Below are 11,188 nucleotides of genomic sequence, written 5' to 3'. Positions count from 1 at the left end.
AAATCCCCACGCACACACTTAAAACGAAATGGGGCATGGCACGCAGAGTCAGTGGAATGTGTGTCTACATTTATGTCATTACATATGTAGCACATACATAGGGAAACATGTATCTATATCTATATATTTCAAATTTTAATTCAGCTATCAATGCTCGCAGATGCTTCTAGTTTCAGATGCAAATGTATCTGCTTGCGAGTGTCGCACACTTAGCACTGAATAATTAACGCGTAGTGCCAGAACTCTAATCAAGTGGTCCGCACCCTGGCGAAGTGTTCTGTGCTGTTCCGTTCCGTTAAGTTGGAGCAGCTCACATGCTCCGCTCTCCACCAGCACCACACTGGAGTCGCCTCCAGGCGTGGCAGCAACACGTGGCAACTGCTCCTTGCCGCTGACCACGTGTTGCTGCTGCCCGGCTAAAAACGTAAACAAACCGGCTGCTCCGAAGTCTACGGCTCCGGCTACGGCTCCGTCTCCGGCTCGTTGGCCACTCGAGTGACTCCGAGCGAGGACGACGAGGGCGGTGGGGACTGGGGGCCACTGGCGTCGGCCGTCCCCAGCCAACCGATGTTTGAGTGAAACGCAGTCGTTCGGCGAAAGCTTTCCGAGCGCCGCAACGAATCTCAATCCGAACTGGCACCCGCACCCGAATCCGAATCCGCAGCCGAGTCCGAGTCCGAGTACGCATCCGAATCGGAATCCGCAATCAGCTTCAGCGGCGAACGTAAAGTGACGTGGCTGGCATTCCGGCTGCCTTCAGTGGCCTCAGTTGTTGTGCCGCCGTGAAGGAGGACGGTAGCCGTGCGCGCATACGGAGCACATTGGTGCCGCTGGCATTTAGTTAGATCCGAGTGATAGTTTTCCCCAGATCTGCCCGACTTCCCAGACTCACCCGTTTACCCAAATTCAGTAGTTTCGAAAAATCGCTTCCGAGTGCTCTTTTTTTGTCTGTGCTTTCTGCTTCTCTCGCCGCCTGCTGAGAGATCTGAGCGATCTGAGTGCTGCGTCCATGGCTGGCGTTTGGAATTGTGAAGGTCAGCGCGTCGTCGCGATCGGAATCGGAATTGGAATCGCGTTCGGACTCCCATTGCAGTGTGTGTCGTAATCCGGCCAAGAGATCGCGTTTGGCAGCCGTAAAGAAAAAGATACGAAATCTGTTTGCCCAAGACTTGGTGTAAGTGTACGTACAAACATGGCACTGATCACAGCAGCCTGCTGTTTAGCTATTTAAGTCACTCACTATTCGCACTAGTAGCCTTAACTTGCGCCAAGATGATCAAGTGGCTTGGCTCTAATGCAGCTGGTCTTCTGCTCGTTTGAGATAGTCAAAAAAGGCAGTTTGGAAGGACCCACTTGTGTGCGGAAAAGTTAAGGTTTACGGCTCCGTTGGCCCCACGCCACTTACGCACGATTGGAATAAAAATGTCCTGCAGGCGGCAACAAGGACATAACAATATACATGCGACTACAACAATGGCACAAGTGTTGCCGCTGCCAAAACGTACGAGCGCCATTAAGTGTGGCAACTACATACAACATACAACATGCTACATACATACTACATACTACATACTACATACTACATACTACAAGCACCTTTCGCACAAGACACCACTACACGAAATGGCTGCAAAATATGAAACTGTTGTGCGGAGCAAAGAGCCGGAGTCGTAGTCGTAGTCGCAGTCGCAGTCGCAGTCGGAATACGGAGTATTATGTCCGAAACCACGACGCCGACTGGGACTACGGATATTAGGGTGCTGGTCCCTTGTCAGAAACGTGCCGTGGCACAGGCTGCTCAACCCCACTAGTTGATAGTTGCTGGCTGGTGGCGCAACCCTTTCCTGCCCCCAGCCAGCCAGCTAGCCACATAGCCACATATGCATAGGGTTCCCGGTCATGTCTGCGTCCGTGTCCGTGTCTGGGTCCAGTCCCTTCCCTTCCCGTTCCATGCCGTCCCTTCTCGTTGATAACTTAATAGCTGGACAATGCAATATTTTCCATTTACGAGTTCATTTCTATAAACGGCCCAAAACCAAGTGCTGCTGCCCGGCACCTGACTCCATTCTGGGCAGCCAATCGTTCCAATTTACCCACTGCCAAGGACTTTTGAGTTTGCAGTCCGTCAATATCGGCCATGATCTCTATGGCATATGGTTCAGTTCAAGTCCCAGCTTGCCGTACCCATGGACATTCTGTTTCTGTTCCTGTTCGCACGGCGGGGGCGGTAATTTCCCATGAATATCACAATGTAAACGGCATCCGCATGGATGTGACATAAGTCGCAGTAAAAACGTGTGGCAGCAGCACAACTTGCAGCAGGAGTAACAAAATTAAGAGAGCACCAACTGCTGGGGCAACTTTACTAAACCTAAAACGGCACGGTGGCACGTGATGCTTGTGCCCTGCGCCCAGCTCCCAGTGGAGTCCCAATCCCCAGTCTGCATCCGAATCCGAATCCGATTTCATTTGCATGCCTGTCTGCAGATACTAAATCACCTTCAGCATCCCTGAACTCCCTTGAATTCTCGGAGCACGATCCGTGGCCCTCATCCGGCCTGGAATCTGGCCGGGTTTTCAGATTACTGTAGCATGTGGCAGGGCTGCAAGCTGCAACATACAGTGCCACCAAAGTGACGCCCAATTTCTTGCGCAATTTTCGGCAATTATAATGAGAAAGGCGTTGCAAAGCCCACAAAACCTTTGAGAAACATATCCTAATTTTTCTGCGTGCTCACTGGCTACCCAGATTGGGTACTATACTGCACTACAAGCATTTCAAAATAAATAACACAATTGCCAACTGTGGAAGTTGGCCTGTTAATTGCTCGGCAGATGGGACTGTGCCACTTGGAGCAGCGAAAACATTTAATTCATCTGTGGCTGCGTTAGCCCCTAGTAGTTATTTCGCCCTTTCGTCTCTTTTTGTGGATACTACACACCTTGCCACCGATACTGGCAGTCCACCACCAATGTGCGGATCACAAATCCTTGACTTGAAAGCCCTCCGTCGCCCTGTTGCCTGCTCCTCGCCACTCAAAATGCACTAAAAGGGGCCGTAAACAATCGAAGTAATTACTGCCGACCCGGACTGTATAAACACAGTGATGAGCGTAAACAAAATCGGTCCATGGTCACGGAGCAAGGAGCACGGCAAGAGGTCGGAGTTCCACGAGATGAGGTGACCAGAAGAGAATAGGTCGTAAAAACATTTACGGCCGATCGGTCGGTCAGTAGACATGTGCAAATACTATTTCCAATTTCAATTCGTATCTAGCGAGCAGCATTCGTATCGCGGCAAAGTGCTGAAGCAACGCCACCACGAAATGAGTAGAGATAAAAATAAAAATAAGTTGGCGAAACAGAGATTATCTATATATTTATTTATACATTTCATCTTTATTGAGCGCGCACAGAATGTATTTCATAACTCACGCCGATTGCCTCCTAAGATGCCGAAGCTGATAATTATAGACAGCCAAGTATAGATCTATAGATCTGTAGATCTGTAGATCTGTAGTTCAGAACTCAACTCAAATGAACTGAACTGAACTCAATTGAATTGAATTGAAGTGAGCTGTCTGGAAATGATGCGTGCCACACCTTTGGACCTTTAAAGCGCCAAAGGCAACGCGAAACAGCAGCCGCATTCAACTAATTACCTTTGACATCAGATTGGCTGGAAAATAATTTACTTTCTGTTCTAGAATTGCTTATTTATTTATTCACGAGCCTCACGAGCAAAAAGTCTATAATTTATTCATTTATGACTTTTTATTTTATTTATTATGATTTCTTTTGACAGAATGTTTTAATAAATACTCCCCCGCCATTTCCGCAGCTCATGCATGTAAATGCAGCCAGAATATATATTCGCACTCACAGTTCGCACTCTGCAGGCCGCTTTTCCCAGTTCGCAACTTGCAACTTGCAACTCACAGTTCGCAGTTCGCAGTTCGCAAATGCAGTTGCAGTTGCTGCAGGCATGCATAATTGAAGAGTTGCACGTGTGAAGTCGCCAACAGCTGACGCCGCCAAAGTCATCAACTGGCGCACTTGCAGGTGCCCTTCCAGTTGCATATGCAGCTCCCACTCCGAGTGCTAACTGCATCAGCCAGCTGCATACTTAAGTGCCGCCAGTTTCGCAGATTTATGGACTCGCTGCTAGCTTCCAGTTGCAGACGCAGACTTGTGTGCGATTGCCACTGCTGCCTCAGTGCCACAAAGGTGTCCGAAGGCATGCAGTCAGAGTGTCCACTGTGTTACTGTACCACGCACCTTGCTCATTGTTTGCTTGCACTCCTTGCAGGATACGGGATATCTACGCAACCGGACAGTCATGCACTGCCCATGCCTCCACTAGCTGCAGTGCAGCAGCGCCGGAATGTTGGCCGCTGGCGGCAGTGAGACCACTGACTTTGGGCCACACTCGCGGCAGCAATCGGCGGGCACGTCCACGTCCACGTCCAAGCGAACCCACAGAGCCAGCAGCCACCGTCCTGGTCCAGGTCCTGTTCCTTGTCCTGGTCCTGGTCCTGGCCCAATGACCACTGGTGGCAACAGCGCAGCCAGCGGTAACGGAAACAGCAGCAGTGGCGCTCTAAGCGCCCTTCCCACGACGAAGGGAGGCGTTATGTCCGCCACCACGGTGACAGCGACGACGGGGAAGGCGACGGTCAGTCATGGGCATGGTCATGGGCATGGGCATGGTCACGGCCACACGAGAGGCGGCCGGAGTGCGGCAGCTGGACGCTCCAACGTGGACGGATTCGTTGGAGGCATCGAGACGTATTTGGGCCTCATCGGTTGGCGGAAAAAGTGCCTGTACACGCTGCTGCTGCTTCTGATGCTGCTGATCATCACGAACCTGGTGCTCACCCTCTGGATACTCAAGGTGATGGAGTTCTCAACGGTAATTGCCACCACTCAGCCACTGGCCACTGGCCACTGGCCACTGGTCACAAACACTCAATACTCTCCGCTTATCGCTTTTCAGGAGGGCATGGGGCAGCTGAAAATCGTACCCGGTGGCATACAGCTGTCCGGACAAGCGATAATTATGGACATGCTGCGCGCCTCCACAATCCGTTCGCGGCACGGCCAACCCATCTCCATAGGTGAGTGAGTGAGTGCGAGGCGCCTCCGGCATTATCGAGCGATTAGGTGCCACCAAATCAGGTGGCGTCGCAGTCGCAGTTGCGTCGCGGACAAATGACAAACCCCGCTTCGGATTCCTATTCCTATTCCTATTCCTATTAATATTCATTTCATAAATTTGCACCCTTCACACAATTCGCACCCCACTCGTCTGGTTGGATCGTGGTCACACCTTGATGTGCCATCCCCCTAGGATTCAGGGCTCAGGGGCACCAGTGGAACGGCCACTGACGAACTTTCTCCGCAAATGTCAAAGTCATGGGGGCCATCGCCTGCTCTGCTGCCTCTGCTGCCTCCGATGACTGGCATGGATGGTCGGATGGTCGAGTGGCTGGCTGGCGGATGGCTGAATGACTGAATGGCACCAGCGAGTGCATGTTTAATGAACTGCGCTGCCGGCCGCTATTATGCAGCCTCCGAGGAGCATTGGCAGGCCCATTTGTTTTGCCGTGCTTGAGGGCAAGTGCACCTGGCTTAAACATTCATGGCACAGGTGGACAGGAGGTGGGCTGGTTAGGTGTGGACATGAGCAGGGGCAGAAGCATGGATGGGGATGGTCGAGGACAAGTGTGTGCCGGTGCCAGTGAAGACATAAATCAACAGATATCCAGCGTGCTCAGCACGAAGGCACGAGCTGAATCAGGAGCAGGAGCAGGAGCAGGAGCAGGAGCCAGAAATCAGGAGCGCTAAGCGTTGGTAAATGAGATCGGGGCACTTGCACCTATTGCTCCCATTGCTCCACTTGCTCCGCAGCTTGAGCAGCAGCCAAGATGTACAATTACAGATAAGCCATATGAAGGCACGGGCACAGAAGACTGATGCCATTTCCCAGGGACCTTCGTCCTTCGTCCATGTGTCGACAGCAAAATGTTACCAAAAAGCAGCAGCAGCAGCAGAGCATTTCCCGCAGCGATAAGCGACAACCGCAGATACGTGCGCGAAAGTGGGCGGTGGGCGGTGGTCGGTGGGTGGTCCAGATGGACGGATACGGATACGAATACGAATCCCGACTAGGAGTGAGGAATGGGCGACGGGTGACGGGTCACGGCGGAACACAGCCACCTGGTGGGGCTGTCAGCGAGGTCTGATAGCTGATAGTTGATAGCCAAGAGCGATGGCCATGCTCGACCCAGCTGAGACAATGGAGGAGGGCGGGGGGTGATGGTAGCGGTGCCTGAGTTTTGATTTCCGTTTCCGGCGACTTGCAACGTGCTATCTTAACCAGATGAGCGCGGGTGCCCACCTCCAACGCCTCTGTGGCTGTGTGCGTGTGTGTTCACTCATTTATATTGCAGTTACTGCCTTAATTACCCGCATTTGTCATAGAAAACACTCGAAATTCCATATATCTACATCTATTTCTTACCCCCTTTGACAGAGTCATCACGTAACTTTTCAATCAATACACGTGATCCGAATGGCATGATTGAGAATCATTTATTCCTGGGACACGACAAGTTCGAGTGCCTGTCGTCGGGATTCCGCATAAACGACACCAACGGACGCAGCCTGTTCTCCGTGAACCGCGATGAAGTCACCATCGGAGCACATGCCCTGCGGATCGACGGCGAAGGTGGCGCCGTCTTCCGGGAGTCCGTGCAGACGCCCCACGTGCGCGCCGAGCCCGGCCGGGAGCTGAGGTAAGTGCTGAAGATGGAGATGGAGTTGAATGTGGTGGTGGTGGTGGAGGTGGATGTGGATGTGGATGTGGATGTGGATGTGGAGCCACACGTCCGCACCTGGGAGACTCCGGTGATGGAAGGTGCAAGGAAGAACGATCTGCCAGCGGAGCGCCAAAGCCATGGCCAATTAAAGTAAATGAAATCGAAAGCCAATCTACTGCAGTCCGGTGTTGAAATTCAATGACTGTAATAAATCTTGCAGGCATTCGTTGCGTTGCCAAACGGCAGCAAACGGCAGCAAACGGGCAGGCATCCACGGCACGCCATGTTGTGGCATATTAGTCGTTCTTGAATGGAGTTCGGTTGGGGAAATCTGAGAAATAAAAAATTAAAAGCAAACACTCGGGTGCACTCGTGCTCCTGCTCCTGCTTCTGCTCCTGTTCGTCCTCGAGGGTCGTGGGTCTCTGTCAACGTCACCTTTGCGGTAACGAAAACAACGCCAGGCCCACTCCCACCTGGTTGCCCCTGATGTCCTGGTGTCCTGGTGTCCGGGTGCATCGGATGCCACCTGTACTCGTATAGGTGTCGGTATTCAGCTCACTGAGCTCACGCGGGGAGCGAAAATATTTATACACATTTGTCAGAATGTACACAAACGGTGGCAGTGAATTAAAAAGCGCTTCAGGGGCCAGACCCTTTTTTTCCTGTATGGCTAACGCCAGAATCGGACTGCGATTGGGATTGGCACTGGGTGGCACTGGGTGGCACTGGATGGCAGTGGGGATTGGAACTAAGAGGAAAGGGTAGCCCACTGCATTATGCCCATCCATCAGGCCATCTGTCCGCGTGGACGACTATGTGTGCATATGGACCATTAACAGGATCGGCGGCTTGTAATAACATTTTCATTGACAAATTTGGTGATAGCTGCCTGTTGGTTCATGAAAATTACAAATTGTCTGGCGCCAGATACACACAGGCAAACACATTTCAGTTGACGAGCCGTCAGCGATGTCGGCGCAAAGTCATACCAGCATCAGCCATTCAAATTGAAATTGCAATGTTTTCAAGGCACTGCGCCACAATTGAGCGACTTTCCGTTTCATTAAGCCCACGGGGGGGGGGGGGGAGGGGTCCTGGACACAGGACACAGGACACAGGAGTTCCAAGTCCCGAATCCTGCACTTTGGATTCTGCAACCTGCATTCAGCACTCTGCAATCACTAACCGAGGTGCCGCCACAACGCTTTCCTCCTGATTTAATTACAGACTCGAATCGCCCACACGCCAATTGGAGATGACGGCGGCCAAGGACATCAATTTGCAGTCGCGCGCAGGAGGCATAGAAGTCGTGGCCCTGGAAGACGTCAAGTTCCGAGCCCTCGATGGGAGCGTAAGTATGATTGAGAGCTAGCTGCGTAAACTGAAAGCCAAATGGCTTTGTGGTGGTGCTGAGTGGGCAGCAGTAGTAGCGTAATCACTTGTCCTCCGTGTGCTCCTCTCGTTGCAGCTGCGCCTGGAGTCCTCCAAGATACTCATGCCCAACCTGCGGACGGCACAGCCGCCCATTCTGGGCACTGCCCAAAGCAGGGATCACATGCATCGCGTCTTCCAGCTCTGCGCCTGCTCCAATGGAAAGCTCTTCCTGGCGGCACCCCACTCCATATGTGCCGGCGATGATTCCACTGTCTGCAGATGATTGCACGACTCGGCGCGCTGGCAGTCCACACCCACATCCGCATCCGCATCGTCCACATCCAATAGATCTCGGTTAAGATCCCGCTCCGAAACGGACACGGATGCGGATACGGACACTGATTAGGGAGCTGGGTCTCCGGAGTTTTGACAGACCGGTATGCAAGTATGCAAGTATGCGATTCATGGCGGAACGCGGAGCAAATCACAGCCATAGCCACACCCATACGCACACGTTCATGTTGACTTACTCATATGCTAACTGGAACATAGGATGGTATATACCCAACTAGTGCAAATCACGTACACCCACACACACGTACATACGAGTATATGATTATGTACGTACATGCGTACATCCTGCGTTCATAATCGTTCATACCCACACACTGTCGAGGGAATTGTACCCAAACTCGAAGGACAAAATCAAGAGCTTCTTAGACACTTGGATGTTGTGTACCAGTATAACCGCAATTCGGCAATTCGGCTATACATATAGGCATAGTACCCATAGACCTATAAAATATCACGAGTAATGGAGTAATTAAATAGACAGATATGATATCATAGTCAAGCGTAGGATGCCGTCACAGTCGAATCCCACATCAGTATTGGCGTTAAGTCTAAACCCCTCAGATTGAATCAGATTGAATGAAAATCGGTTAAAGTTTAGTTTTAGCAGAAATCACACCACACACACACAGCTCGCCTTAAACACAAAGAATGTATTTCTACTAGTTTTCGATTATGAATATACGCTAATGTTTACCATGAACTCAAACGATTATTCTTTATAAGTAACTGAGTATCATCTGATCCGTTTCCACAAAGCAGTCCAGAGATATTGTACATAAGACTGTCGAACTCAAGAACTCAAGAACTGCAAAACTGCAGCTTATCATCCATCACGAATACAGATACAAATACAAACTGAATAGGACCTACTCATAACCGAATTCATGTAGATATTTTCGCGAACACTAATGAAATTTAGAAAATTTTTATACGATAACTACATACTACGATCAGAATATCCAAAACCCGAAGCAAACACAATACGAAGACAATGAATAAATATCATCCAATAAGTCGCAAGAGCTATTTATACCTATACCTAAATATACCTATACCTAGATACAGATACAGATACAGATATTAACTGAGATTCGAGTATGAGTATGAGTATCAATATGAATACAGAAATAAATATGGGTAACTGAGTTTCGATATGGCTATGGATATAAATACGAATATAAATATGAATATAAATATGATAAATATGATTATAAATATGAATATGAATAGAGTTGAATATGAAATTGCCGTTGAATTTGTCAAGTGCGGGAGCACTGATATATAGATATATATGAATAAATGAATGTATATGTATATGTATATGTATCAGTATGTATGTACACCCAATGCAAATGCTTTTAAATGGACATTAAGTATAATTTGTTGTTGGTTTTTTTTTAGCACGATTAGGAAACATAAAAACGTAATATAGGGAAAATACAGAATCATATATCTACATACTACATATATTGTAATACAGCAAATACAGCATACTTACAACAAATACATGCGTCAAGAACAACAAACTAATCGGCCAAATCAATTGATAACTCCCAAGATATAGTAAGTCGGGCGGGAATAGCAACAACAGGAGCAACAACAGCAAAAACTTCTTTGCCTGCAATTGGTTGGACATACGGATTTTTAATTCGACGGCTAGGATTGTGCGCACTTTTTCCAGCAAAGCGCTCAAACGAGAACTCAAGCCGAGTGCTCGTTGGTTGACGCCTTCCAGCGCCACTTGGATGCCGCCGTGGAGCAGTGGAGCCACGGAGTCGTGGAGCCGTGGAGCCGTGGAGCAGAGTGATTCCAAGTGCTTTGTGGGTGCGTCTAAGCGAAAGTCTCTGTCGCTGTCGCTGACGATGACGATGACATGGAGCCCAAACATACACCATACACCATACACCATACATAGGCTCTGAACAGCTCAGCAGCTGCAAATGATGTGGTCGTGGTCGCAGTCGTGGTCTTGGCTTCGTCCTTAGCCTCGTCGGCGTTGTGGGAGTTGCCGACGATGACGATGACTACGATGGCTACGTTGGCTACGACGGCACACGACGAATCCTCGGGCGCCTAAATTGAGTTACTCTCCGAGTCAAGGACTTTGCTTTGAGCCGAAATCGAGCTTGGCCAGCACACACACACACACACAAACGCACAGAGCCAGGAGCTTTGCCAGCAGTTTGGATGTCAGTTCGATTTGAAAGCTCCAGGACTGAATCCCTGTCCGAATCCCTTGTGGGCGGCCTAGTCTAGCCCTTGCACTGGCCTAGTCCTAGCATGTGGATGCCAGTTGCGGATCCCCAATTCCCTATTCCATGTTTCACGCTACATAGCAGCTGCCCATCCTCAGCCAACCAACCAGGAAAGCAGTAGAGCAGCACACTCGGCGTTATATTTAGTAGTCTATTAATATTCAAACAGGCTCTTTTCTACTTTTCCCTACTCATTGACGCGCTCGTCTGCCGCTGCCGCTCTTTTTGTCAACCATACGCCCCGTTGTACGACCCTCACACGTGGCCATGTAATCACATAAAATTTTCTAATTACCGCACTAACAAGCACAGCACACACGAGCCTTCCAAACTGACAGCTCTGCTAGGAAGTAACTTTCGCGAGTCTTCCATTTTGGCAACCC

The 11,188-nt window shown here is 49.9% G+C and overlaps 1 protein-coding gene across 2 annotated transcripts; it reads left to right on the top strand.

Annotated features, from left to right (window-relative positions):
• Positions 1–720: 720 nt before the first annotated feature.
• Positions 721–10,070, top strand: LOC120456628 (delta-sarcoglycan). Of its 2 annotated transcripts, none has more exons than XM_039643550.2 (6): positions 721–1,180; positions 4,310–4,912; positions 4,997–5,117; positions 6,536–6,797; positions 8,050–8,173; positions 8,291–10,070. In XM_039643550.2, the coding sequence occupies exons 2-6, from the start codon at positions 4,385–4,387 to the stop codon at positions 8,477–8,479; spliced, it is 1,224 nt and encodes a 407-aa protein (XP_039499484.1). In that variant the 5' UTR covers positions 721–1,180; positions 4,310–4,384; the 3' UTR covers positions 8,480–10,070. The 2 variants fall into 2 exon arrangements, with proteins under 2 accessions (XP_039499484.1, XP_039499483.1); XM_039643549.2 differs by having other exon boundaries at positions 723–1,174.
• The last annotated feature ends 1,118 nt before the right edge of the window (positions 10,071–11,188 follow it).

This window comes from Drosophila santomea, chromosome X, assembly GCF_016746245.2.
Source record: "Drosophila santomea strain STO CAGO 1482 chromosome X, Prin_Dsan_1.1, whole genome shotgun sequence".
In the NCBI taxonomy this organism is placed as follows: Eukaryota; Metazoa; Arthropoda; class Insecta; order Diptera; family Drosophilidae; genus Drosophila; species Drosophila santomea.
Note: the sequence above shows the minus strand (reverse complement) of the source record. Positions and strands in the feature narration are given on the sequence as shown.

Coding starts and splice junctions, on each gene's coding strand:
- LOC120456628 (XM_039643550.2), top strand. CDS start 4,385: ATGTTGGCCGCTGGCGGCAGTGAGACCACTGACTTTGGGCCACACTCG. Junction 5,118..6,535: donor CGGCCAACCCATCTCCATAG/GTGAGTGAGTGA, acceptor CCCCTTTGACAG/AGTCATCACGTAACTTTTCA. Junction 8,174..8,290: donor TCCGAGCCCTCGATGGGAGC/GTAAGTATGATT, acceptor CTCTCGTTGCAG/CTGCGCCTGGAGTCCTCCAA.